This window comes from Eumetopias jubatus, unplaced genomic scaffold (assembly GCF_037043125.1).
Source record: "Eumetopias jubatus isolate StellerSeaLion01/CBP00866 unplaced genomic scaffold, mEumJub1_p1.0 scaffold_17, whole genome shotgun sequence".
Taxonomy (NCBI): domain Eukaryota; kingdom Metazoa; phylum Chordata; class Mammalia; order Carnivora; family Otariidae; genus Eumetopias; species Eumetopias jubatus.
In genome coordinates, this window is record NW_028274823.1 from 7,826,046 (window position 1) to 7,853,802 (window position 27,757).

The 27,757-nt window shown below is 41.0% G+C and overlaps 1 protein-coding gene across 1 annotated transcript; it reads right to left on the reverse strand.

The window, feature by feature from the left end:
- Window positions 1-1,334: 1,334 nt before the first annotated feature.
- Window positions 1,335-27,757, reverse strand: ABRAXAS2 (abraxas 2, BRISC complex subunit). The gene is made up of 9 exons (XM_028119980.2): window positions 27,611-27,757; window positions 23,602-23,692; window positions 19,758-19,794; window positions 16,779-16,845; window positions 8,671-8,861; window positions 7,752-7,871; window positions 7,164-7,248; window positions 5,521-5,635; window positions 1,335-3,530 (listed from the first exon to the last, which is right to left on the reverse strand). The coding sequence occupies exons 1-9, from the start codon at window positions 27,755-27,757 to the stop codon at window positions 3,061-3,063; spliced, it is 1,323 nt and encodes a 440-aa protein (XP_027975781.1). The 3' UTR covers window positions 1,335-3,060.

Here is a 27,757-nt window from a genome sequence, read left to right on the forward strand (position 1 = left end):
TTCCAGTTTTTTGCCGTTAAGGCAAATGCTATGGTGAATGTCCTTTTGCTAAATCTGAGCGCACATAGAAAGCCACTTCTTGGTATACGTTCTGGACCATGTGTGGCACCTGGCATTTGAAGGCACATCTCCCTGGTGATGTTCCAAGGCCTCACTCTAGAAGGGGGTGCCCCTTCCCCAATCCCCAGGGGTCAGAGTAAGCCCAGAGTAACCCAATTTGGATGTGCCCTACGTCTGGACTCTCCTGCTTTATTTAGGACATCACAAAACTCACTGTGAAAAGAAAGACAGTTTAAGCGAAATCCCAGAACTTTTCCAAATCTGTTTGCCATCAAGTTGAAAAGTAAACATTTTCTATTATTTATTAGCACCACATTTGCAGAAGCAATTTCCCTTTCAGTCTCCCTGTCTGGCAGAATTACGGTTTGCCGTGGGAAAGAGGAATGCAGAACCTCGTAGGACAATCTTTTAGTAACTGAAATGAAACGTATGCTCAAGGCAGAGAGACCCAGAACACAGCTAATAACCATTATTTCTTTCTATTGTATTTTTGTTTTATGCTCCCCAGGCTCTTTTTTCACCTCAAGATCCGGATTCACAACATGGTACATTGAAATCTTTTTATTAAAGCAGTTATTGTCATTGTTCCACTTTGTCTGGAATTTTAAAACCTGCATCCTTAGGGTCTGAATGTTTGGGGAGATTTCCATTTTTCTGTTTTGATCCTTCTCCAGAAAAGCCAATTACAACATGTTATTAAGTATTTCCAGACTTCTAAGTTAAAAGAATCCATTCTTCTCTTCTCTCGATAGCTGGAGGAGACAGAGTAGAATCCCACATTTTAAAATCCCCCTGAAAACAGACCAGGGCCTCAGATTTTGGAAGAGATACATTACTCACTGGGAACAGCTCCCACGGAATCCAGAACTCTCTTGTTAGGCAGCAGAGTGTCATCCTAAGGTGGTTCTGTCACTCCGAAGACACTCTAACAGCACCAAGTTCTCTAAGCTCCAGATGGTTAGGAGACTCAGGCTGAGGAGTCTCTTCAAACAAGCTCAGCTCTTACTTGAAAGGTGCCTTTGGGGGACTTTCTAAGACTATGTGTTGTACTCAGTACTCCTTTCTCGATACTCAACACACTCTCCTTGAAATCAAGAGAAACATTTTAGTAAATTGTGTTCTTTGATCCCCCCCGAAACCAGCCTTACCAAAACTCTGCATGAGGATGAGTTTTTGTGACCTTTACAACACTGTATTAAGTCTCCTGAGAGCAGCCTGAATGAGAACATCAAGGCGAGACCTTTCTGCGGGCGCAGACACACATGAAACAACGGTACCATGATTAAATAAGTTTTTATTGTCACATTGAACTGCTTTGTCAGATATACACTGTAGGTTTCAGTATGGCATAAAAATAAAGATATTTTCCTGAATGTCAAAATCTGAACAGAGAAGATGGCAATGGCACTTAAAAAAAAAAAAAATTCACACTGGCGCTGAAGCCGCTAGAAGGGAGCTGATAAAAACCGGAACACTTTTGCAGATAAAGTGGTCTGCAACGTTTCAAATCCAATGGCAGTGGTGTAAGGCCAACAAAACCATGAGAGCAGGAAAACACAGACCCCACAGCGTGGCTCTCTGAAGAACGGCAGTTTGAGTATTTCATGTTTCAGTCTACGCTGGGTAACTTTGCACTGGAACTGAAGCTCAGGGAGTAAACTTCTTTCCAACAAAATGAAACTACTTTTTTGGAACTTGGATCTGAAGCCTCTTTGACACCTTCCTTATTCTCACAGGTTTTAGCTAGTTCAAAGGAAAGGCAGTTATGTCCCAAAGCATTAACTTTGTGGGCTGACCTCATCACTGTATGGTGGGTCTTGTCATTTCCAAACCAGGAGCCTAACGTGCTCACGAATGTCTTTAGTGGTTTCACACATTCTGGGCAAAACTAGAAAACAAGCAGTAATTAAATAAAAATATAAGTGCAGCCCAACAGAAAGCCTCTACACATTCTGCAACTATCCTCCAAATAGCAATTAAAAAAAAAAATAAGTATGGTTATTTGGATTTAAAATGAATCTTTATTCACCAAGATTCCCAAACAGTTTATTAAATGTCTTTTCCTCCACAAATAAAACTAACACTAGGATTTGTCAGAAGAGCTAAATGAATTATATCCCTTATGTATGAACTCGGCTAAATCCACTGTGTCTGGAATCTGTTCATCATAAAACTCAGGTCTGGAGCATAACTCCTTTCCGTTATCCACTGCTGTGCATCCTTCATCTTTAAGATCCAGAACAGAGACCATAAACGTGGCTAGTGCAACATAGCAGTCACTGTAATTCCCCGAAAGAAAAATAAGTAATTTATTTTATGACATACTTATTTGGATGATTACTTACTGGTAATTAGTATTTCTACATTTTTTTTTTTAAAGGCAACCATTTTAAGTGACAATATATATCAGGCTAGTAGAAAAAAGTTGAAACAAAGCCCTCTCTTTTGATCTCACAAAGTCATGCAGACAAGAGAAGGTACATCCGATTTGTTCCAATCAGGCTTCTTGGAATTATCAAAATTTCTTTCTGGCAAAGATGAATTTGGCTCATCATAGAAAGAAGGTTCTTTGAAGGCTGCTGCTAAAGTCGTTTCCCTTTGAAAAAGTAAATTTCAAGGCATGATAGTGCAAGAGGTAAGTTTTTGATTTATAGAACATTTATAGACTAATTGTGCTTAGTCTCTAATTTCCAATTTATTTTAAAGAACAGAAACTACGTTGATAAGTTTCACTTTGCCTAAATTTACCAGTACATCCATGAATCGCACCAGAATTAGGACAATTTGATTATCTTAATGATTCTGTCATGAAATCTGCACACTGTGTCTGCAGGTGAGAACCGGCGATGTGAGGCTCCTACCAGCTCTGTGCCCGAGTACCCTCCTGTGGGGTGGCCAGGGGTCTGAGAACGCAGCTCTCCCCCCAGATTAAGTCCTCAAAAAACTCTCTCAATAAGCAATTACGAAAAACAGTGCTAAGTGGAGAGTTTCTTTGTTTAGCTAAATCTGGGAGGTCTGAGTGTTCCTGGAGCCCCCATCAGGATGTGTCATGGGTCGAGAATCCCTCGAATGGGAGTATTCACTATTAGAGGGTTCTGTGGGGTCAATCAAATTTTCATAATCACTGTCATCTGATTCCTCAACACTGTCTGCAGCTGCTCTTTGGGAAGGAGGAAGGTCTGTGCCACTTCCAGGATACTTCAGTCCAGCACTGGTGGAAGCATAATTGGAAGAACCCACAGCTTGAGGTCGAGGCATAAAGACACTGGTTTCCATGCGCGAATGGCTCAAAGTACTTTCTTGATTGTTTGGGTGAAAATCAGAATAAGGGGGAGGAGGATCAGAGGCCTCTGCATCTCCAAGTGCACTTCTACCTTCAGCTGCAAGCCCAGAATAGGGCATCCGAGGGCTGAACGCTGGCCCCAAACTTTCAGATGGCACCTGTCTGTTGATCATCGCCTGCTGCAATCCTGGATGGAAACAGAAAGAAAATCGTAATGCCTTCTCTATTTTCACAGCTTTGCATCTCAACGCATTAAATGGTCAACTTGAATGTTCTGGAAAATGGCAACAAAGAAGTGAAACTGATGACGACTCTTAATTATCTTACATTTGCATAGTACTTCATAACTGACAAATCCTGTTGCTATACATTAATCCATTTAACCCTCAGAAAACCTTCTGAAGTATTATTGTGATCATCATTAATATCACTGCTTCCAAATTATTAGGCAAAGAAACCAGAGTTCAGAAAGGTGAAGTGACTTCACTAAAGGAGCGGCCAGAAGCGGGGCAGATGCAGGTCTTTTAAATGCAGGTCCCTGTGCCATTTCCCTCCCAGTAATCACTGTGCTCTCAGACTGTGGGGGTGGAAGGATGAGATACACAGTCCTTACCACCCCTGGCACTCACCTGAATGTGAGTTTCTTCTCTGACAGGCCTCGCATCAAAAAAGTATATTTCTGTACAACTACCGGTCACAATACACTCATACACCATTTTCTTTCTTTTTTTTTTTTACACCATTTTTTCCTTAAAAGTTTAAAAGCCCTATGGTAGGTGGCCAATTTTCCAGGTTCTGGACCATAAATATAGCACTTTTTTTTTTTCCTTTCTTTTTTTTAATGTAAGCTCTACAACCAAGGTGGGCCTCAAACTCACAACCCCGAGATCAAGAGCTTCACGCTCCACCAACTGAGCCAGCCAGGTTCCCAGCCAGCATATTTTTATGCCTGCTCTGGAATAGTTCAGAGCATATCTGGACTCATATCTATATGAGTCCCTAGCCTTGAAAAATACTGGTACAAAATTTAGAAAAGAACAAGGAAAATAAAATCTCCCACAATTCTATCACCCAGATAACACCGTCAGACTTTTGGTGAAAAGAGCACAAGATCTGGGGTTAAAAGATGTAATTTAGATGTCAGCCCCACCCTCCTTTTCTGAATTCCAGTTTTATTATCCAGCCTTGTGTGTGTGAGAATGTGTATTTTAAACACAGCTGAGATCATTTGTTTATGTCATTTTATATCCTACTGTTTTCACTTAAGATTATATACTGGGCATTATCCCATGTCATTAAAAATTCACTTCAATGGCTGTACAATATTCCACCATATAGCTATGCCATGATCTAGTCAACTATTCTGCTATTTATTCAACTCCTCCAATAGGTTGTTTCTCAGATTTTAGAATCATAAAATTGTGATTAATATTCTTATATGTAAATCCCTGTCTGCATTTCTGATTGTTTCTTGAAAAATGTAACACTACAAATGAATCAAATTATCACCTACCCAGAAATATAAATTATATTTTAATTGGTTTGCAAGTATTCTTATTAAATTAGGAAAAGTTATAAATTTAACGTACAAATGTTAAATCTGGTGTTATTATAGCAAACATGTCTTTTCCCATGCTGGAATCAATAGATTCTTGGGCCTCATTCTCATTCAACCAGCTGGTTCCTTAGCTCAGTTGTATCCATTCACCCACAGCTACCAAAAACCAGACATTTAAAGCCTTTGCTGTGACCCTAAGAACTAAATATGAAGTGAAAAGAATATTAGGTAGCTTCTTTATGTGGCTATGTGATGAACACAGGACGCGGTCCCTACACGCTAGGTTTGCCGGGGTTAACTCAGAAGCATCACAGCTGCGGTAAATAGATCACAGTAGTCGACTTAGGCATAAGTCTGCAGTAATCACTTCTCGGGATTTACTCTAACTTGCTTCAGCCTTTCTACGGTTAGTCTTCTTTCTCTTCTAGTTTCAGATACTTGAAAGGGTACCATGAAAAAAGTACTTCTCTCCTGGAAGTACAAGTGAATGCTCTTTCACCAACAGCCTCACGGGGGGCTTGACAATTACAGAAGGATTCCTGTGATTCATCATATGGTTTGATGTTTGAAACAAGACGTTTCCCTGATACTGAACAGTGAAATTAGCAGGAAAACTCACTTCTTTCTTGCTCCTTTTCATTTTTCCTCTGAGTGATTTGTCTTCTTAATTTGCTCACTTCTGCCTGACAAGATTCAACAACTCGCTCACTCCTTTCTACATCTGCACACACTGCCTGAGGGAAAAATGACAACAAGAACAATCAGTTTCAAATCCAAGCACAAGGCATTCCATGAAGACAGCACGGACTGCCACCCTAGAGCCCAGATGCCTTACCGAGTTAAAAAGCAGACAGGTAAGGTAGAACAAAATCATGAAGGTCCAAGGAACCAGTATTGTTCACTGACTCACTTTCTTAATTTTGTTAAGATGATTATCTATTTAGCCTGTAAATTCTTGAAAAGTTAGGGTGAGGTGGGAAAGATTTAATTTTTTCCTTCAATTATGCTTTTTTTATTAAACTGAAAGAAGGATTTTTGATACCAGTCTAGCACACAAAGGACAAACAAAAGATAAGACAGGAATGAGATGCTTTCAACTTTAATTTATAACCAACAATCAAAAATCAGATGTCACAAATAGACTTATTTAACAGAAAATATTTATAATTAGGAGGAGTGGAAAAGAAAGTAAGTTTCAAAGTCGAGACGCAATAAAGGCAGCTAGTGAGACTACATCTCTGCCATCCAATCACCCACATCAGGGCACTCTATGTCAGACTGGTGTTTGCAGAGCAGGCCTTATTCAATCAGCAGTGAGATGCAGAACAGCCACTTTGAAGTCGGCTGGACAGTACTGATGGTCTGCAAAGAGCATGGTCATGAATTTAGGACAAAAAGTTGTTTTTCACTGCACGTTCCTTCCATAGCAGAAATCCCAGAAACTACTGAAAGTAGGCTGGTCACCAGTGAGCCTCTTTAAAATTCCCTATATTGCTAGGTGGGCCGTGACGCGACTGTGGAACACGAACACTGGAAACTGCCTATTGTAGGCTCTCTCCTTCAGTCCCAGGCTGATCCCTCTTTCTTCCTTTTCAGCAGCTGACTACATTCCCTTCTCTATTCCTTGGGGCTTCTTCAGGCCTACTACCCTCCTTCTTATTCTCAAAGCCTCTTTTGTTCTTAGGGTTTAGGGCAAATGACTCCTAAGAACACACTGGGGATGATGAAAGATCCTGGGAAAGTACTGTTAGCACCTAGCTCAATAAGTGGCTTGTAGGAAATGTTTCCACAAATATTTGTTGCATGAATGACTAGGAATGAACAGGCTCCAATGCGATCCTCCCACTTGATGGAGGTAGCGGGGGGCAAAGCAAGTGACCCAGAGCGAGGGAGCAGGGCTGTACCAATTATGGGTGCCCTGTGATGCAGTCTCAACTTCGAGTGTACTGATGGAGACAGCTGTGGTCTTACCAATCCTTTAAACTCGGAATAGATTTCCCAAAAGAAAACACTGTTATAAATGGGGTCACGAGTATTCAGAATAGTAATATTAACGCTGTACTTCAGAATCTCTACTTCAGAAGCATAATGAGGCAGCCTTTGGTAGGCTGGCGTGAGTAACCACCCTGCACATAGGAGATTATTTTGTGAAAGCACATTATGACTTTTGGACGATGATTCATTTGTTAGTTGGGAGATTATTAAAAATTAAAGTAGAATTAAAAGCACTAGTAAACAAAAACTAGTAAATAAATCAGTTACCTGCACTTTCTCCTGAAGTGCATTATAAACCTGATAAATCGCCCTGATGTCTTTCATGACTCCGTCCTTGTCAAAAAAGTCAGTACTGGAAGACAGGAAAAGAGGTCACACAATTACTGTAACTGCTAGGGACCCAAAAGGCATTTTCCTACCACTTCCACCTCGATCTATTACACAAACGCTGCAACTCCAAGAGACCGTCTCAGCAACAATGCCCACGCTACCAGAATTACAGAAGAGAAAAAAAGAACCCATGTTACCAAGACAACTTAAAACATAATAAAAAACTATACATTTTTCAGTGGCCACATTTAGCTTTTGGAACCTCAGAAACACACATACTCTGTCCAAACTTTTATATATAAAAAAAAAATTTTGTAGTAAATGTTTAAAAAAAATTACTGATAAAAATAAACTATCTGTTCAATCAGCATAAAATTCTGACATACAGTGGTAGTGGTCCAGAGGATGACCTGACTGCATTTTTCAGTTTCAATCACATCAAACTCGATTTCACATGTCTCCATAAATCTGTTAAATACTCTTCACAAAAGGCAGGAAGACATTTTCATTTCACTTTCAACTCACCCATGCTCTTTGATAACTTTGGCGTAACTCTGAGAAGTATTTGGCACTGAAGACACTTTATACTCCTGCTGGCTAGTATTGCCTAGATTGGGGATAGCAAGGGATATCCTTTGATTATACCTGTAGGAAAATCAAGAGAGATCGTGTTAAAGGCGCTGCTCTTCCTCAACTGTGGGTCTTGGCAGGAGGAGTTGGAGTCTCTGCACTGCTGAACTAACAGAAGGTCTCACAGCACAGCTACTTGCACAGACAACCCAAGGATGCCTGAGTTAGTAGAAACTCGACTGTAAACTCCTTGAGAGCAGAGGTCTTGTCCCCATAGCAACTGGCAGAGTGCCGAGGACGTTGTAAGAGCTCAGGAAATACCTGCTGATTGATTAATTAATGAAACCTTGAGAATGGCTATTTAACAATTTGTTTTCATTGATGTCGATATAACATAGTCTACAAGTGAATTTCCAGAAGGAAACCTTTCTGTTATTTACAGATAGACATCATTACCATATTTTTTTGTTTGTTTTGCTTTCAAGAGTTCACAATGCAAAACCTTCATTAACCAGTAGGTGGATCAATTTGACAATTTTGTCTTTGAAATCTGTTTTAAAATTACTTCCAGAGCAGTAAAACTGTATGTATTTCTACATAATGGACTATGGAGAAGCAAATGATGATTTCCAGCTGTTTATTCCTGTAAGAATTTGCATAATTAACATATCTTGCTAATGCCTCTTGATTCAAAAACAATTTTAATTTATACGACAGGAAAATACCTTCTCTCAAAGAAAACTAGCTGAAAGAGAATTATAAAAGCTTTTCTTTAAAGATGCTATAAAATGCACATTTTCAAAGTCATAAATCCCAATTACATGTACCAACATCTTTACTATTTATTTGAGGCTGGTGGGAACGCTTTCTTTACCTTCGATTTGGTCTAAAGAGAACGTATTCTAAAGCATGAGTGGAATTGTTGGCGGTGGAGATGAAGCTGAAGAGAAGGAAGACAAGGTCGGGCACCCCAAGGATGCGGGTGAGCTGCTTATGGATGACCTGCTCCCTGTACGACATCTGCTGCTGTGTGTTTCGCCGGAATCTGTACCATCCAATAACTTTCTGCAATAAAAACAGAAGGAGAAAAGGATGAAAAGTTGCATGAAATCTTACGAATTTAATTCTGAATGTATCCATACAAACACTTGTACACATACTCGTAGCAGCTTGACATGCAACAGCTCAAAACTAAAAACAACCCAATTGTGGGGCGCCTGGGTGGCTCAGTCGGTTAAGCGTCTGCCTTCAGCTGAGGTCAGGATCCCAGGGTCCTGGGATCAGGCCCCATGTTGGGCTCCCTGCTCAGCGGGGAGTCTGCTTCTCCCTCTGCCCCTCCCCAACCCCTCTCGTGCTCACTCTCTCTCTCTCACAAAACAAAGAATGAGATGAAGAGCTGCACAGCAAAGGAAACAAAACTAAAAGACAACCTATTAAATGGGAGAAGATATTTGCAAATGATGTATCCAATAAGAGGTTAATATCCAAAATACATAAAGAACTCATACAGTTCAACACAAAAACCCAAATAATCCAATTAAAAAATGGGTGGAGGACATGAATAGATATTTTTTCAAAGAAGACATACAGATGGTTAACAGACACATGAAAAGATGCTCAACATCACTCATCATCGGGGGATATGCAACAAAACCACAATGAGTTATCACCTCACACCGCTCAGAATAGCAAAAAACAAAACAAAACAAAAACAAACAACCAAACCAAAACTAAACAAAACAACCCACAAGAAACAAGTGTTGGCAAGAGTGTGGAGAAAAAGGAACCCTTGTGCACTGTTGGCGGGAATGCAAACTGGTACAGCCACTGTGGAAGATAGTGTGGAGGTTCCTCAGAAAATTAAAAATAGAATTACCATATGATCCAGTAATTCCACTACCAGGTATTTACCCAAAGAATACAAGAACACTAATTTGAAAAGATACATGCACACCTATTGTCTATTGCAGCATTATCTACAATAGCCAAGGTATGGAAGCAGCCCAAATGTCCATCAATAGATGAATGGATAAAGTGGCATATATACATACAATAGATTACTCAGCCATAAAAAAGAATGAAATCTTACCATTTGCAACAACATGGATGGATCTAGAGGGTTTAATGCTAAGTGAAAGAAATCAGTCAGAGAAAGACAAATACCACATGATTTTACATATGTGGAATTTAAGAAACGAACAAAGAAAGAGACAAAAAAACATACTCTTAAATACAGAGAACAAACTGGTGGTTGCCGGGCGGGGGGGGGGGGCGGGGGGTGAAACAGGTGAAGAAAATTAAGAGAACACTTAATCATGACGAGCACTGAGTAATGTATAGAATTGTTGAATCATATTGTACACCTGAAGCTAATATAACACTGTATATTAATTATACTTGAATAAGATATATTTTTTTAAAAAAGGGCACAAGGAGACTTGCAAGGATATGTTCATCATCTTATTATGCTGATGGTTTAATGGGTGTATGAATATTTCAAACTTATCAAAGTATATACTATAAATATGTGTAGTTCACTGTATGTCAATTATACCTCAATACAATGACTTAAGAAGTTTAGCTTCATCAGCTCTAACTGTAGGATAACTAAACACTCTAAGTGAATTAAACTGATAGGCTCTCTGGAAGAATATCTCTTATAATGTGATCTGCCGGACATCTGGGAGCTTACTAAAATGCTCCTGGGCCCACCCAAACCTGCAGAATAAGAATGTCCAAAGGTAGAACCAGGAATCTGAATTTAAGATAAGTTCCTTGAGTTTTTTTCTTGTGCACATTAAAGTTTGAAAAATCTGTTGTAGAGACAATTCTTTATCAGAGGAATAATCTTCATATAGCCTTTCTGTGAAACATTTTTTTTAAGTGAAAATCCTGTTTTAAGAAGTAAAGGTAGCTTAAAATTGTTAACGTCATATTAAAATTAACAGTAAAGGGGCACCTGGGTGGCTCAGTGGGTTAAGCATCTACCTTCGGCTCGGGTCATGATCCCGGAGTCCTGGGATCAAGCCCCACATCGGGCTCCCTGCTCAACAGGGAGCCTGCTTCTCCGTCCCTCTCCCTCTGCCCCTCCCCCTACTTCTGCGCGCGCGCGCTCTCTCTCTCTCTCTCTCAAATAAATGGATAAAATCTTAAAAAAAAAATTAACCGTAAATTTAGGGATGCCTGGGTGGCATTGTCAGTTAAGCATCTGACTCGTGATTTCGGCTCAGGTCATTATCTCAGGATTGTGGGGTTGAGCCCGGCATCAGGCGCCATGCTCAGCATGGAATCTGCTTGAGTTTCTTTCTCCCTCTGCCCCTCCCGTTCATGCTCTCTTTCTCAAATAAAGAAATCTTAAAAAATAAATAAATAAATAAATAAATAAATAAATAAATAAATAAATAATAAAATTAACGGTAAAATTAGATTATCTTTTGGTACTTTCATGTAGGAAGGGAGTGAACCAACCTTTGCTGTGCCAGGCCCCCAGGTAGCTATTATTACAAATATTTTCACTAATTATTACAACCTTGGGAGGTAAGTAATGTTTACTCCATGGGGTTCACATCACATGCAAGTAACTACAGGGACCAAAGAAATAGTTGCTGCCCTCATGGAGTATTACTGAATATAAAGCATAACTTCCAATTATATTAAAGCAATTAATTCTGGTATCTTTATTTTTTAAATTTTAAAATTTTTTAAAGGTTTTATTTTTTAAGTAATCTCTACATCCAACTTGGGGCTCAAACTCACAACTCTGAGATCAAGAGTTGCATGCTTTGCTGGCTGAGCCAGCCAGGCCACCCCAATATTCTTTAAACAAAAAGAAAACCCAAACGTTTCTGACAATATAAATCTTATAAAAGAGATGTTTTGTCCCAAGTCACTGAGCAAATGAGTGACAGCCAAGATGTGGAACCTATCTTTTCCACTGTACAATGGTAACTCTACAATTCCAAACTGGTCACATGATAATGGTCATGAAAAAGTGAAGAGTAGGGGCACCTGGGTGGCTCAGTCGTTAAGTGTCTGCCTTCGGCTCAGGTTGTGATCCCGGGGTTCTGGGATCGAGTCCCGTGTCGGGCTCCCTGCTCAGCAGGAGGCCAGCTTCTCCCTCTCCCTCTCCCACGCCCCCTGCTTGTGTTCCCTCTCTCACTGTCTCTCTGTCAAATAAATAAATAAAATCTTAAAAAAAAAAAGTGAAGAGTAGGTTCTAACAAGTTCCCAGGTGATGCTGATGCTGCTGGTCCAGGGACTACACTTTGAAAACCAGAGCTCCAGCTGAAGCCCCTCCACACATAAAGATGAAGGGAGGGAAACAAGGGTACCCTCTGAACACTTACCTTCATTTAATGAAACACTTAGATTAAAATACCATCCTTAATCCTTTCACAGTGGGGAAGTCATAATGAATCATTTCACAATGTATAGGTATATCAAAGTAACATAACACAATGTTAATCTTACAGCTTTATGTGTCAACTGTACCTCAGTAAAGCTGAAATAAAAAATAAAATACCAAAAAAAAAAGTGAAGAGTGGTTTTTCTTTAAAAAAAAAAAAAAGTGGATAAGAAAAACCATCGCCTGGCTGGAGGTACTGATGCCTGAGAACAGGGCACATTACACATTACACTCTGAGCCTGAGGAGTATGTTGGGGGTATGAGCAGTAACACTAGAGTCAGCTCCTCTGGAGGATGGGGGTGTGTGTCTACTCCCTCCCCCGGCCTCCCTGCAGAGACCTGAACATTGCTAGCACATTGGCTGCTCTCATGAAACACTCGGTGATGAACAGAATCTTGCAGGTGGCTACTGGATGAGTCATGCTTTTCACTTCCACGGATTCCAACTGTTTTTATCTGTATTTTCTGAGGAACAGGAGCCTTATACATTTATTTTGGATATCAACCGATAGTAATCAACTTATTCATTTGTTATTTGCTAAAAGAATAACCCCATTATTCTTATCAATGAAAGATGAGATGCCAAATTAATTCACATTCGTGACACCTATGATTCTACCTTTTAGAGCTAACAAGCTAGTTGTAAGACTACTGAGAAACTACCTCATTGACACTAAAAAGCCCATTTCTGACAACTATGTCTGGGCCATGAAGAAAAACTGTGGACATTTTTCCCTATAACCTTATTTCTGCTGAAGTTTCTTAGACAACTTTTCACAAAGACTTTCCTCTCTACTCTCAACTAGACATTCACTTATACTTTTTGGAGCCAAAGCAATCATCCCCAATACTGGGCATGCTTGTCATCTTCACATTGTGAGCCTTTTGGCCTTACGATGATATTAAGGTGGAAGTTATGTTTATCATCATCTACTGCAGAACAGATGCTTCCAGAAGGCAGAAACTCCCCTCTCACTTGCTTTTTTGGCCTTAGCCCAAAACCTGAGGCTTGTGCAAACTTCGTAAATACAAGATGGATTCTGCCAGGGCAGTAATTCTGCATGTTGCAGTAGATGACCACCTTGTACCTACTGGGGGACTCTCGTATCGAGAACATTAGCCTTGGGGCGCCTGGCTGGCTCAGTCCATTAAGAGTCCCACTCTTGATCTCAGCTCAGGTCTTGATCTCAGGGTCGTGAGATCAAGCCCCATGTTGGGCTCCGCACTGGCTGTGGAGCCTACTTAAAAAAACAAAAAACAAAACATTAGCCTCTATCTTAAGCCTACCATTAAATAAAAATGTTTTAGCAATGTTGTGGAGTTTCTATATTTGAGACCACATGCTCTCCAGATAACAACCTATGGCAGGTATACTACAGATCAAAATAACAAATCGAATTTTATTTTTTTATTTTTAAGATTTTATTTATTTGAGAGAGAGAGAGAGAGCAAGTGCATGAGTTGGGGGGGTGGGAGGGAAGGGCAGAAGGAGAGAGATCATGACCTGAGCGGAAATTAAGGGTCAGATGCTCAACTGACTGAGCCACCCAGGTGCCCCAATTTTATTTTTTTTAATAAGCTCTACGCCCAACGTGGGGCTTGAACTCATGACCCAGAGATCAAGAGTCACACATTCTACTGAGTCAGCCAGGCACCCCCCGGCAAATCCGATTTTTAAACCCCCAAATTAATTTAGAAATGTGTCCCTATCTACTGCTAAAAAAACTACCTTGTAGAGTCCTTTCTTTTTTTTCAACTTACTTTCAATTAGAAAACACTGTCACAAACAAATTCCTCACATAAAGTTCCTCTTCATCAGCAGCATCTCCCCACTCCCCTTCCCAAAGTAAACACTTTTAGGTTTGGTTGCCTTCCTTCCAGATCTTTTTCTGCACACCTGAATACTCATTCAGATTTTTGTTTTTACATAAAGCAGGCTCAAATTACACTACTTTTTTCCTGTAACACAACTTTGAGATCTTCCTAGGTCACTACCAAGAACTTCCCTCATTCTTTTTAATGGCTGCCTCATACCCCACAGTATAGAGGTGCCAGCACAACCTACTTGACCGTTTCCCCTAGTGGACATTTAGATTTCTTTCAAAACCCTCACTATTAAGCAAAGATTCAACAAACATACTTGTTATGCTAGGTTCAGAGGCCAGCCTGCTGGGTTTAAGCGTGGGCTCCACCATTACACCCTGGGGACCCTTCAGCAAGTTACTCACCCTTGTTGCCTCAGTTGTAAAATGGGGGTGGTAAGAATAGCAATTTACCTTCTAGTTCCAACACCCGGAAAATGCTTAGAACGTGGCCTGGCGCAGAGTTAAACTATTCATTAAGCCAGCCTTTCGTATCTTTGTGCCTAGATGCAAATGTTTACTTGGGCCAGATTCCTAGAGGTGGAACTGCATATTTAAAATTCTGTTATTGCAGGGCACCTGGCTGGTTCAATATGTGGAGCATGTAACTCTTGATCTCGGGGTCAGAAGTACGAGCCCCACACTGAGCACAGAGATTACTTTAAAGTAATAATAATAAAGAAAATAAAAAAATAAAATTCTGTTATTGCACAACTCTTCTCCTAAATGTTTGTTATCAATTTACATTCGCACCAACTACAGCTTCCCCATTTCTCACAGTCTTACCAAAGCTGGGTATTAGCAATCCTTTTACACTTCTGCTAATCTGATGGGCAAAAAAAATACTATCATGCTGTTTCGCCTTGCATCTCCTGACTGAAGATAAACATCTTTTCATTTCTTTCTTGGCCATTCATGGATGACTTTTTCTTTTGTGAATTTCCCGTTCATATTCTTTATTCATTTTTGTCACTTTAAATTTTTTCATCTATTTAGAAAAAATACTTCAGGGCGCCCGGGTGGCACATTCAGTTAAGCGTCCCTGTCTTGGTTTCAGCTCAGGTCATGAGCTCAGGTCGTGGGACTGAGCCCCAAGTTGGGCTCCGAGCTCAGCGTGGAGTCTGCTTAAGATTCTCTTTCTCCCCCTCTCTCTACCCCTCGCACTCACGCTGTCTCTCTCTCTAATAATATCTTAAAAAAGGGGCGCCTTGGTGGCTCAGTTAAGCGACTGCCTTCAGCTCAGGTCAAGATCCCAGAGTCCTGGTATCGAGCCCCCCATCGGGCTCCCTGCTCAGCGGGAAGCCTGCTTCTCCCTCTCCCACTCCCCCTGCTGTGTTCCCTCTCTCGCTGTCTCTCTCTCTGTCAAACAAATAAAAATCTTAAAAAAAAACACCTTAAAAAACTTAAAAAAAAAAAAAGAATACTCCTGTTACTTTTAATGTGTAGTGAGTGCTCTAGAAAACTGTGCTCTGATGAGAATTTTCATGGAATAAATTTCAGTTTTAGAAAGTATAAAAGTCGTCTAAAATATGAGAATAAATGGAATGAGGAGATAGGTTGGTGGTTGGGATAGGAAGGATGGACTCCCGAGAGATTCTAGAATATATGCTCCCGGGCAAGTCACTGAAAAAAAGAGTGCTGGATGCCAATGCCTGTGACTGCTCCAACTCCCTTTCCCAGGCGGCCGGCGACAGGGTGACTCTACGGAGACCGCGCACCTGCTGAGCTTACCATCACCCACAAAGCTGTCTGTCCTTTCTTCCAGCCCTCCCAGTCTTCCTTCCATCGCACCTGCTTTGCTTTCTGCTTTTCCAACTGATGGTGCTACTGAGGCAGCCCACAGATCGGAAAGGCTGCCGACTTACTCTGACTGCGCTCTTACTCCCGATGCCCTTCTTCAGACACCTTGGGGACCAGGTCCCACAGTGCTGATTCTGTTTTTCCACGAGTAATCTTTTAAAAGCTTTTTCATAATACACGCTTCCAAACAAAGGCACTTTGTTTTCTATGTGACAAACTGAAAACTTTTATATTTTTTTCCTCAAGGGATGGTTTAATAACAAATCTATTTTTCTGGAATTAATATTTCAAGGTAGAAAAGTAAAACCCACACATGGTACAAAAGAGTAAATTATAAATGAGATCATCAGACAATGCTGCAGCAATAAAACGGGTTCATTTTCAATTCTATTCAGACTTGCTTACCATACATAATCAGAACATTATATGCATATGTTGACAGAAATAATGAACACATTACCTTTTGAAAAACATTTATGTTTGACGTTAATTGAACTTGAAAGGGTAACATCCAGAGATGTTTAATTATGACTTACATTTTTTAGAAATATTTTTCTGGTTATAAAATTAATGCATGTATATAAGATATTTGCAAAATTATTTTTTAAATAACAAAAGAGAAAAGTAGAACCACCCAGAATCAACTCAACTAATTTTTAACTCTCTATAGTTGTTTTTCCTTCTGATTTTTACATAATGGAATCACACTATAAATATCTAAATTTTTTCTATTGATAGGTTATAAACATCGTCTCAGATCTGCAATTTACCCTTAAAATCTACTTAAGTCAACAGAATTTTCATACATTAATATCAAGTCATATTGTTTCATTTTACATTCCTGTCTGGTTTTAAGTTTAGGTGATAAGATAAAGAGTGATTTCCAAATCAGACTGGGCAACAAATAGAACATACCTTTCTCCGATCTTTAAGAATCCTGTCCAAACTCTCTTCGTTAACTTTGCTTGCATAGTCATAAAAACTGTTTTTTTTTTTAAAGAGAAAACATATTTTATTAAAATTGCATGGTATTATGGGTCACTGAATCCTAAAAGTTGGTAATCAAGATATAAAGATATTAATTGCTTATCTTCAATAGATAACCAGAGAAATCAATCTCAATGCTTTACTGATGATGTAAGGTATCTTTTGCATCAAAGAATACTCAAAAGACTGCTACATTCAAAGGGTATTACTTCCACATGTGGAAGGTACTGATAGCAAGTAATTAGGAAATGTGTGGTTTCCAATGGCTGTGACATCTTTTCCTTGTTTCTAAGTATAAGTTACTCATGGAGAAAAGAGAATACAGGAGCTCATTTCCTGAGAAATGCAGAAGGGAAATGAACATCTGTTGAATGCTTAAGAGGCTTGGTTGCATGCTTTCTCATCTTATTTCATTTCGTTCTTGCCTCAGTGCTGTTAAGCAGGTATTAGGGCAGCCCAACATGTCCCAAGTTTTATTCCCATTTTTATAGATAAAGATACTTAGGTTAAGTGACTTGCCTCAAACCAAACAGGTGGTAGATGGAAGAGCTGGGATTTGAAGCCACGTCTGCCCCTCAAATAGACCTACCTGACCAGGATCCTATGGTGAGTAGGCATAATGATGTGTGGGCTTTCTTACCACTGATTGTGCTTTTAGGAATGCCATCCTTGGGACACCTGTGGTGGCTCAGTTGGTTAAGCATCTGCCTTCAGCTCAGGTCACGATCCCAGGGTCCTAGGATCGAGTTCCGCACCAGGCTCCTTGCTCAGCGGAAGAGTCTGCTTCTCCCTCTCCCTCTGCCCCGCCCCCCTCTCATTCTCTCTCAAATAAAATCTTTAAAAAAAAAAAAGGGAATGCCATCCTTCCTCCCTCTTCCCATCAACGTTAAGCCCAGGCCTTATAAAGCAGTAAGAAGGGGTGCCTGGGGTGGCTCAGTAGGTTAAGCAGCTGCCTTCAGCTCGGGTCATGATCCCAGGGTCTGGGATCGAGCCCCATGTCGGGCTCCCTGCTCAGCAGAGAGCCACCTTCTCCCTCTCCCTCTGCCTGCCATTCTGCCTACTTGTACTCTCTATCTCTCTGTCAAATAAATAAGTTAAAAATCTTAAAAAAAAATAAAGCAGTAAGAACTTCAAGAAATAGTAAAAAAACAAAAACAAAACAAAACAAAAAACCCACTAAACTGGGAGTCAGGAGACACCAGCCCCAGCTCAGCTCTGCTTCTCACTATCTGAGCTTGGGCAAGTCACTTAACCTATGTGGTCTCCACTTCCCTTTTCACAAAAGAGTGTGGAGTAGACCCATGATTTCTAAGGTTTCCTTCAGCTCTAAGAATTATAGGTGTATGATTTAAACTTAGTTAAATCCTTCTGGGACACGTTTACTGACAGTGTTGTAAGGAATTCCTCAGAAGGGCAAGGCAGGGCGCACCTAGAAGAGCTTCGAAGAGTCAGGGCCAAAGCAGACACTTGCATGGACCAAACACAGCCAATGCGTGGTCCTGGGCCTGAATCATTTCATTTGCTCTGAGATTCTTCTCAAATGCACTGCTTGTCTGGCTTCCCACTCCTCTTTCAGTTACATATAAATCTTTTTTTTTTTTTTTTTAAAGATATATGCACTTCTCTGTTTATCGCCCCATTAAAGTTACATATAAATCTAAAAGTGATGAGGATCTTGGCTGTTTTCAGACTTTGTCCACAGGTAACCATGCTGCATGAGGACAACCTCTAAAATAATCAATGGATAGGGGTGTGGGTGGGTGGGTGGGTGTGTGTGTGTGTGTGGTGGGGCAGGGGGGTTCCCCAGGAGTTCTTGGGTACAAGGGCCTGGGTGTTAGGGCCAGATGAGAATGGGACAGGGGTCAGGGTGAAAGCAGCAGGGGACATACAGCAGGAACAGCTGGGCACCAGGGGTTGGCACGTGTTAAAGAAGGGAGTGCTGACCAAGAACACTGAATCCTACTAGTGTGGGCAGCTCGGAGAAGGGAAGTACTAGCTTCTGGGAAGGGAGAACACGCCCTCAGGGAGGTTTAAGAAAGAGCTGAAATCATTATACCAGCCAGCAAGTGGAGGGCTCTGGGGCTGAGAGCAGACAGAGGACTGCATATTGTCTGGGGAGAAGTCTGGTGGATGGGGGTTACTGGCCTTTGTCTCTCTCACCCTCCACATGTCTGTCATTTGCTCCCTCCCTTCTGAATGTCACTCCTCCCATTTCTTTCTCTTGCTGTCCTTTAGTTGGTCTTAGTATGCAACTGGTGTATGTTAATTTATATACACACAAAAAGAAAGTTCCATGTTCCCTTTCCTTACATTTTAAAGTTGAATACTGAACATTTTTTATTCTTCTTAAAAACACCCATTGAATTCTTTTATCTGTATGTGAGTCTTCTTTTTTTTAAAGATTTTATTAATTTATCTGAGAGAGAGAGAGAGAGAGAGCACATGAGAGGGGGGAGGGTCAGAGGGAGAAGCAGACTCCCTGCTGAGCAGGGAGCCCGATGCGGGACTCGATCCCGGAACTCCAGGATCATGACCTGAGCCGAAGGCAGTTGTCCAACCAACTGAGCCACCCAGGCGCCCTCTGTATGTGATTCTTGACTAACTTCTTGCTCTGTAGCTGAAAAGCCCTTGCTTGGGAGGCTGCTGGAGTAGGCTTTCATTGTAAACCACTGAGGATGGTGGTTTGTGTGAGATTCTGTCTCACCCCTCAAAAGGGGTGAGAGATTTATACCATCCCCTCCCCTTTCCATAACCTAACACACACTGAATATACAAGTGAATTTGGATGCCCTCAGTTATACCTGTCACTTTATAGAGCCACAATCAGCTACAAGCCTAAATTCGCTAGTTTTTAATCAATTAATCTTTTAATAAGGACTAAAAGTGACAAAGAAGGATGTGGCTTACCTAAAAAGTTTTGAACACGGCTGATGATTATGGATTTCTGTAATTAGAAAGAAGGAACACAGCTCAGTAGATCATGTAAGACACAGGCAAGTATGAAACAGTCCGCTTGTTTGTTTGTTTACCGAAACCTCAAACAATATAAAGACAAGTTTTCCTCTCCCAAATAGGTGCCCTGTATACACTAGTGAGGGGCGGTGTGTCTTCTTAACACTGAAACTCAGGGACACCTTCTCAGGATAAAGTAAACTGGAGAACAGTTGTTTCCATTTGTCCAGGTCTGATGAGCACACATCTGAAAGCTTTTATTCGGGAACATGCAGCCATTGTGCACCCTCATGCAATCTCACCTAGTTAAACAAAGTGGAAGAGGAAAAACTAACAGCTAACTGGAAACATTTAATCAAAGTGGACAAGCAGTGTGAGGGCAGCTTGAGGAGAAGAGGGCCTAACCACCCTACCATCAATAACCCACTAATAGTTCAGGACAAGTTGGGCCAGGTGTTTTGAAGGGGAAGGGAGGAGGAAGCTCTGGAGGCCTGTTAACCCCTTCAAAGATGGTCAGCACCAAGGGAAACAGTCCTTTATAAGCAGATCCTAACAGCTTCTGGAAAGGTTGCTGTGATTAACCAGAGTGAACAATTCCTTCAAGCTCATCAGGGGGCTTAGGATCTGGGTTGCTTTCTAAGACCATGAGACTAATTAACCCCTCGATCCTATTAATAACATTCTTCTGGACAGAGGCTCATCACCTGTTGTTTAAAAAGCCACAGCCACAGAGTTCCAGGCTGCAATTTTAACGCAATTAAAATGAAACCACGACCTTGGAGGCCATGGGACTATGCCCATTAGCTTCTGTACTGAGGTCAATGCGGCCAAAACACACGCACAGATGCAATCCTTCCACTGGAAAGACGAGTTCATTGCCTGGCACGGCTGTTGACACAGTGATGCAAATAACAAAACTTCATCCAGAAATTGTTCCTTCTTTTACCACCAACAATAATACGGTACACCATCCTACATTATTTCTGCAATACTATTAGTAAAGCAATTAGAATGTGGAACATTTGTGGCAAAAACTTTACAGAGGGTTCAGGAAAAAGAAAGAAAAGCTCACCTTCTACTTTAAAGGAACGAATATTTTTTAAAAAACCCTAGAGTCGATCTGAACCCCAAATACACACTGCTGTCATCAACTGCCCCAGCAGACTTCTGTCATGATTTACAACTGGGATTAGAAGCACACTAAAGATATGACCTAGATATCATGTAGCATTTGCTAAAGGAAGTTGAACCTTTCTCTATAAGACTTTTTGCAATGCCTAAACACTCCATGGAGAAAACAGGGTGAAGGCCTCAAACATGATTAAGCTGCAGATTGGAATGAAGCTGGCTGGCACAGTGACTGATAAGATAGACCTCTGGAAACAGGCAGGAGCAGGGCAGCCTCGCCTGGGATTCTAGAGTTTGCCATGCCTCTAGAGTTCATTCACACGGCAGATTCCTCTTCATGTATATATGGCGTCTCTGCGTTCATTTCCTTAGAAGTCCTCCCCCACTCCCACCCCACCCCTACATCTGGCTGTTCTCACTGATCTTCCTACCTCTGCTTCCCCTTCTGGTGGAGACTCAACAGTCCCACAACTTCCTCCTCCATCCTTTCCGATAACTGCAGTGGTATCATCTAATTAACTAAGGAAGCTCTTTGGTGGCTGCCTGCTCCCTCCCCTTCTAGAACTAAGGGTGGACAGCTCTGCTTAAAGTGAGTCAGCCCACCTTTTAACACAGAACGCGACACTTCATGGTTCAGAACGTAGCACTCTATATGAAGTCCTTACTGTATAAAGTAAAAGTGTCTGTGCATGGATTCAGACATTTGCAACAAATAACAACTTTGGTCGATTCGTTTTATTTAAAACATCTTATTCTGGAGGTTAGGCTATGCCAGAAAATTTCTTGATACCACTGGTCTGGAATACTACTCATGGCACTTTACCTAATGTTTGGCCTTTCAACCCAGGTTTGGAGTCCCTGTTTCTATTTCTAACATGTACTTATTTTTAAAAGAAAATTATTACAATGATAACAATACATTTAAGATAATACCAGCACTTTGCCCATGAGATCCACAACCGTCTCACACAGTGAACTGAATATAGCTAATAAATTACACATTTTGCAGAAGATGGTTGTCATGGCACTGCATTAACTGGGACTCTATCAATTGCTAATTCTCTGTATCTACAATACCATGGAAACGTATTTACTGCAAGAACCAGAAGGTTTATGAATCAGATACGGTGCATGAAGCTATAGAATTTCAATTATTTGCCATTCTATTTCTTTAAAATAAATAAATAAATAGCCAGAATATTCATCAGAAGTGCTATTTTTATGGTCATGCCAGGTAAGAGAGCTCTTTTTTGCATGGTTTGCTCTCCGTTAATTATGTCTGGCATTTTAACCTTCATATACCAAATTAGTTTTGAAAATCCAAGTTCAAATAATAAAACTACACTCATGTTCAATGAAACCAAATTCTCCATTTTAGGATTTTAAAGAGTTAAGCAAAACAGAAACAAAACCTCAGTGAAAGAAGAGCTGTATACAGCATATCAAGTCTTTATTTAACAAGTCAGTATTGTGAGGAGTGGGTTTTATCGTTTGGCTCCTTTAGGAAATGAACTGTTTCTTGTTTTCCCCCAATCCCAACCCTACCTCAATCCTCATCTTGTCCTAGAAGGCTATCAGAACTAGAAGGCTTGAAATCGATGATGTGGCCCCAACACAATCTAACCTGCCAGCAATATTTCAAACCAGAAACCACTCACCTTCACACATTCTGTATTTTCATCACATAGAAACAGGCCAGATTCCCTGTGTATCTTGTGCACTCCTTGCTCTCTGTTCCCCTGAATGCACCGCCCACTGACCCTAAGTTCACCTCCTTCACGACACCTTTACTCTCTACTGCTTTCACTCACTAGCAGGTTTTTTTTTTTCAACTGATGGGATTTTCCCTGTTCCTTTCTTAACAGTACTCATCTCGTACGGTTGTCTGGGACTTCTGTGCACTTGTCTTATCCTCCCCACACTCCAGGAATACAGGGATGCATCTGGGTATTCCTCTCATTGCCTGGCACACACCTCACACACAGATGGTCAGTAAACGGTGGTGGCCTAAGTGAAATGTCCCTTGCTGTGTTCTGAGTATCAGGATATGCTATTTGGTGACATGCTCAAGGTGCAGCTGAAAGGAGTTTGATCCCTATTTATCAAAGAGAGACTGATCCAAAGAGAAAAAAAAGAGAGACTGATCCAAAGACAGTGGGGCGCATCTATAAATACTCCTTCATCTTCCCCAGCAATCACCCCAAAACTGACTATTTGGCTTGTTCTTCAGAAGGCTGTGTAGATTTAGCAAATAGCTCATAAAAACAAGTGTGAACATCTTTGCCAGATCCCTCTAGGAAGGACCAGCCCCAAAGATCCTTGCATTACAGTATGTGGTGATGCTGACAATGGGGAATAGCCCAATATGCGAACCAGGGGTTCACTGTGGTTTTTAAGAGACTATCGAGAGAGAGCACACAGCAATTCAGTAAAAGACCAGCTGGTGGATACGAGCTTTATAGACTACTTAAACTTACAGCCAGCACGGCAAGTTCACAATGACTTATAAAACATTTCATACTAGCTATCAGTGCAAATGATTTGCATTGTGCTTTTAGCTGCTTTTTATGTACTCTTTTTATCTTTCAGATTAAAACCAGTTAAGGACCAAAGAACAAAACAAACAGCATTGATACAGAAAAAGTATTTTTAAGCTCAGTGACAAACTCACCAATTACTTGCAGAAATTCTGTGTTGCTGATTTGTGAGTCACTGATGCTAAAGGTTTCCTCTTGTCTTACCTCTCCCAGCAGAAATCCTTCCTAAAAGTAATAAAAAAAAATAGTTGCAGACTAAAAATAAAGATAATTTTTTACTGGAATTAAGAGGAATTGAGGGCATTATAATTTTATAATAATTTTAACAATAATCCAAATAGGCTTGCCGTATAAACTACTATTCTATAAACCAACAAGACTAAAGCAATCTGAGATGTATCTATTAACTGGATTGTTTGAAAAAAGGATTCCATACACGATGAAATATTTTAATCCCTTCAAAAAAACCCTGTTTTTTTTTTTAAGCAAAAATAAGGAGAGTGAATTCATTTCCTAAATCCTACTAAGTGTAGTAACCAGTATCACAAAAGCTCAGGAAGCAGAAATATTCCAAGGTTGTCTTCCTGAAACAGCATACAATTTATTTCATTGTTTTAAAAGCACTGTTAATGATACAAGGATAAAGAAGTTAACACAATGCACAACGAACTGCTCCTGTACAGGGTGCGGGAAATGAGGATTTCAGCAAATAAATCACTCACATGAACGTCCTTCCTTAATAAACACTGAGGTTAGTTTCTTTACAGCTCTGGAGAACATAGGCCATCAATCCTGGCTTACGCAGCACACAACCTACTGTGGCAGCACTTGCTGCTGTGTTGAGCACAAGCACGGCTGGAGAACGTTAATTCCATGTGCCTCAGTAACTTCCCTATAGAGGGTGAGCTAACAGGCTGCCCCGCGATCTCCCTTCCTGGATAACCACATGTTTTGCTCCTTCCCTCTGTTTGGCTCTTGACCCAAACCGCACCTTATCAGAGAGGCTTTCCTTGGCCAATGTAACAGAAACAGGGCGTGCCAAACACTCTGTCCCCTGCGTTTTCTTCCCAGTCTTCTCCCAGTCTGCCATAGCACATCCTTAAATTAACAAACAAATGCCTATACCTATTAAATTGTAAGCTCCATGAGAGCAGGGACTTTGTGCTTGTTCATTGCTGTATCTCAGCAACTAGCACAGTGCCCGACACACAGGAGGTGCTCAGTAAATACTGGCTGAGGATATCTGTGGAAACAATGACCTTGTACTACATACCTTTCTCTTCCAGGCTGACCCTTCGAATCAATTAAAGAGATTGTCTAGCTTAAAAACATTACCAGTTGGAATCTGTGGGAGTGAGGAGGGAGAGACAGACGCTTTACAGCATAGCTTTTGTATTGGATTAGGGGAGGAGTGTCCTAAATTCCCAAATCGTGTACAGGGCGTTTCACAAACAAGTAATATACAAATCCTCTTTAAAAAAAAAAATTCTCTCAAACCTGAAGGAATATCTATGACTACTAGTTTGAGAAACAGTGACTAAAGAAGCTTGTTTTATCCTATGAAAGTCTTTCAGAGAAGCTTTCTCTTTGTAACAAGTTAATAAAAATTAAAGTGAAAGCAATTTTTTTTTTTAAATTCCTACAGAACTTCCCATTTTAAGAACATATCTCCAGATCCCTAGTGTTCCACAGCCTAGGACTGCCAAATTTAGAAAATAAAAACATAGGATACTGTTAAATTTGAATTTCAGATAAACAACAAACAATTTTTATGTAATATTTAGGATATACTTACACTAAGAAATTATTTCCTATTTATCTGAAATTCAATTTAACTGAGGGCCCTGTATTTTATCTGGCAACTCTACCACAGTCCTCAGTTTGAAAAAGTCAACAGTGACAGCAAGACATTCTAAAACTAAGTTAAACGAATGCTTTTTATCTGCTGGTCTGGATTACAGGAGCCACTGTTACTTTATAGCAGGAAGAAACAAACTATGGTGTGTGGGATGAATCTAGCCTCATGCCTGTTAGTGTGCAGCCCAAAGCTAAGAAGTTTCTACTTTTAAATGGTTGAAAAAAAACAGGAGGGGCGCCTGGGTGGCTCAGTCGTTAAGAGTCTGCCTTCGGCTCAGGTCATGATCCCAGGGTCCTGGGATCAAGTCCCACATCGGGCTCCCTGCTCCGCGGAGAGCCGGCTTCTCCCTTCTCCCACTCCCCCTGCTTGTGTTCCTGCTCTCACTCTCTCTCTGTGTCAAATAAATAAAATCTTAAAAAAACAAAACAAAACAGGAATATTTCATGACATGTGAAAATTATATGAAATTCAAACTCAGAGTCCATAAATAAAGTTTTATTGGAAACTGTCATCCTAATTAACGTATTGTCTATGGTTGCTTTCTCTGTACAAAGCAGAACTGAGTAGCTGCTACATAAACCACATGGCTCACAAAGTCAAAAATTTTACTTATCTGGAAAAAGCCTGCTAACCCCAGCTCTACAGAATGAGCGGTTTTAAACTAATTTCTTGCCTGGACAAAACAAGAATGTGCTACAAAAGCAAATTTGGTTCCTCAACTTAAAAATATATAAAATTGACATTAAAGTATTCCACATATATAATTGTGGCAAGGTTAACATAACCAGCTATGGTCATATAAAATACACTTGCAAACTACTGTCATAGTGAAAATTTCCATGATGTCTAGCACCATGCCTGGCACAGCATAGATATTAAAGGAATAGTTCTTGAATTGAATTAATAACAATCTAAGTAAAGTAGCAACTCCCTGCCATTTGCAGAAAAACTACCTGCTTTTCAACAGGTAGCTGCTTATTCTTACAATAACCTTGCTTTTTACATAAACTGTGATATTACTAGGTACTCCAAGCACTAGAGACGTTAAAAAGCCATTATTCAAACCATATTTAATACTTCCATGGACACTAGGAGTATCACAAACCACCTATATATGGAACTTCATTACATTATTAAATAGCTAGCTGTAGTATCAAAGGCCTTAGCATCCAGAGACATCTACTAACTCTGGAAAAACCCACGGTGTGTGTATTCCTATCATTAATCTCTACCATCAACACTATAGGAAAAGTAGAATAAAATTTAATGCCATCCAATTTACTAACAGAATCCCCTCTATGAGATCAGTTTTTATTAATGGAAGCTAAAGTTGCAGACATCAAACCAAATCCAGTTCCTTAGTCTACAGTGCATCATTTTGCTTTGTAATAACCTCAAAACCCCCACACTTATTAAATGAATTTGAATAACTCACTATTAAGATCTCTTAAAATCATCTCTCAATTTGGTGGACAGATTAAATATGGACTTAAAGATAAAAATTATCTAGTTTCACAAAGAAACTTCCATCTAGGCGAATGACATTAAAAAGACAATTCGTAAAATAAAGACATTGAAGCAGACAAGCTCTGCTCCCTCCGAGCTCCGAAGCCTATGCATTTCCGATCACTCATACGTAGGCCTGTCATTTCCCTACTTCACTACGACTACCGCCGTGGTTTTAGAACATTCGCCAAAGAACTAAATATGCAACTTCAAGGCAAGCAGACCCTACACCTAACACTCCTGTTTACATTCTCCATTTTCCATCGAGGGGAAAAAAACACACGAACGTATCTAACAAGTATGAATAGTGACAACCATGGTTTTCCTCGTCGCACCGCATGACAACCTGTGAGACCGGCGGGCGGGGCTGCGTACCCCGGCTCCTAGAATAAAGCTCGGTCTCTCCGCGCTTTGCTGACCCCGGGAGCCCCTCGCAAGTCTAGAAGCCTGACTCTCAGGGAGGGGCAGGCGCTTGGTTTCCACTAAGCGACTCCTGACACTGCCGGCGGCCAACGGAGACAAGCTTTGCTAAAAGGGAGACGGCTGTCCTGAGAGGGCCAGGAGGCGGCAGGCACTGAGTGAGGGGGCCCATCCCAGGGGCGAAGGAGACCTAGGTGGCAGGAGCTCGCCGGGGGCGGGAGCCGCCCGGGTCACCAGCCCCTCGGGCCGGCCCGGGAGCCCGGGGGACAAGCCGCGAGTGGTCCCGTCTTGGCCGCAGGCACCGGCCCAGGACGAAGGCTGGAGGCTCCAGCAGCCGCGGCGGGGGGCCCGGCACCTACGTGGTCGGCGTTGCTGTTGGCGCTGTGGAAACACACAGCGCTGAAGGTGTAGCCCGAAATGGAAGCCGCCATGATGGAAATCTCCGACTCCCCCATCATGCCCTGCGGAGGAAACACAGCCTTCCGGCCGGCCCCGCCCCTTAGCAT

Excerpts from the sequence above, each read along its gene's own strand:
- ABRAXAS2 (XM_028119980.2), bottom strand. The coding sequence starts at position 27,757 with ATGCTAAGGGGCGGGGCCGGCCGGAAGGCTGTGTTTCCTCCGCAGGGC. Across the intron at positions 19,795-23,601 it reads AGAATTTCTGCAAGTAATTG|AAATCCATAATCATCAGCCG; the intron begins GTGAGTTTGTCA and ends TTCTAATTACAG. Across the intron at positions 7,872-8,670 it reads CTCTTTAGACCAAATCGAAG|GTATAATCAAAGGATATCCC; the intron begins GTAAAGAAAGCG and ends ATTTTCCTACAG.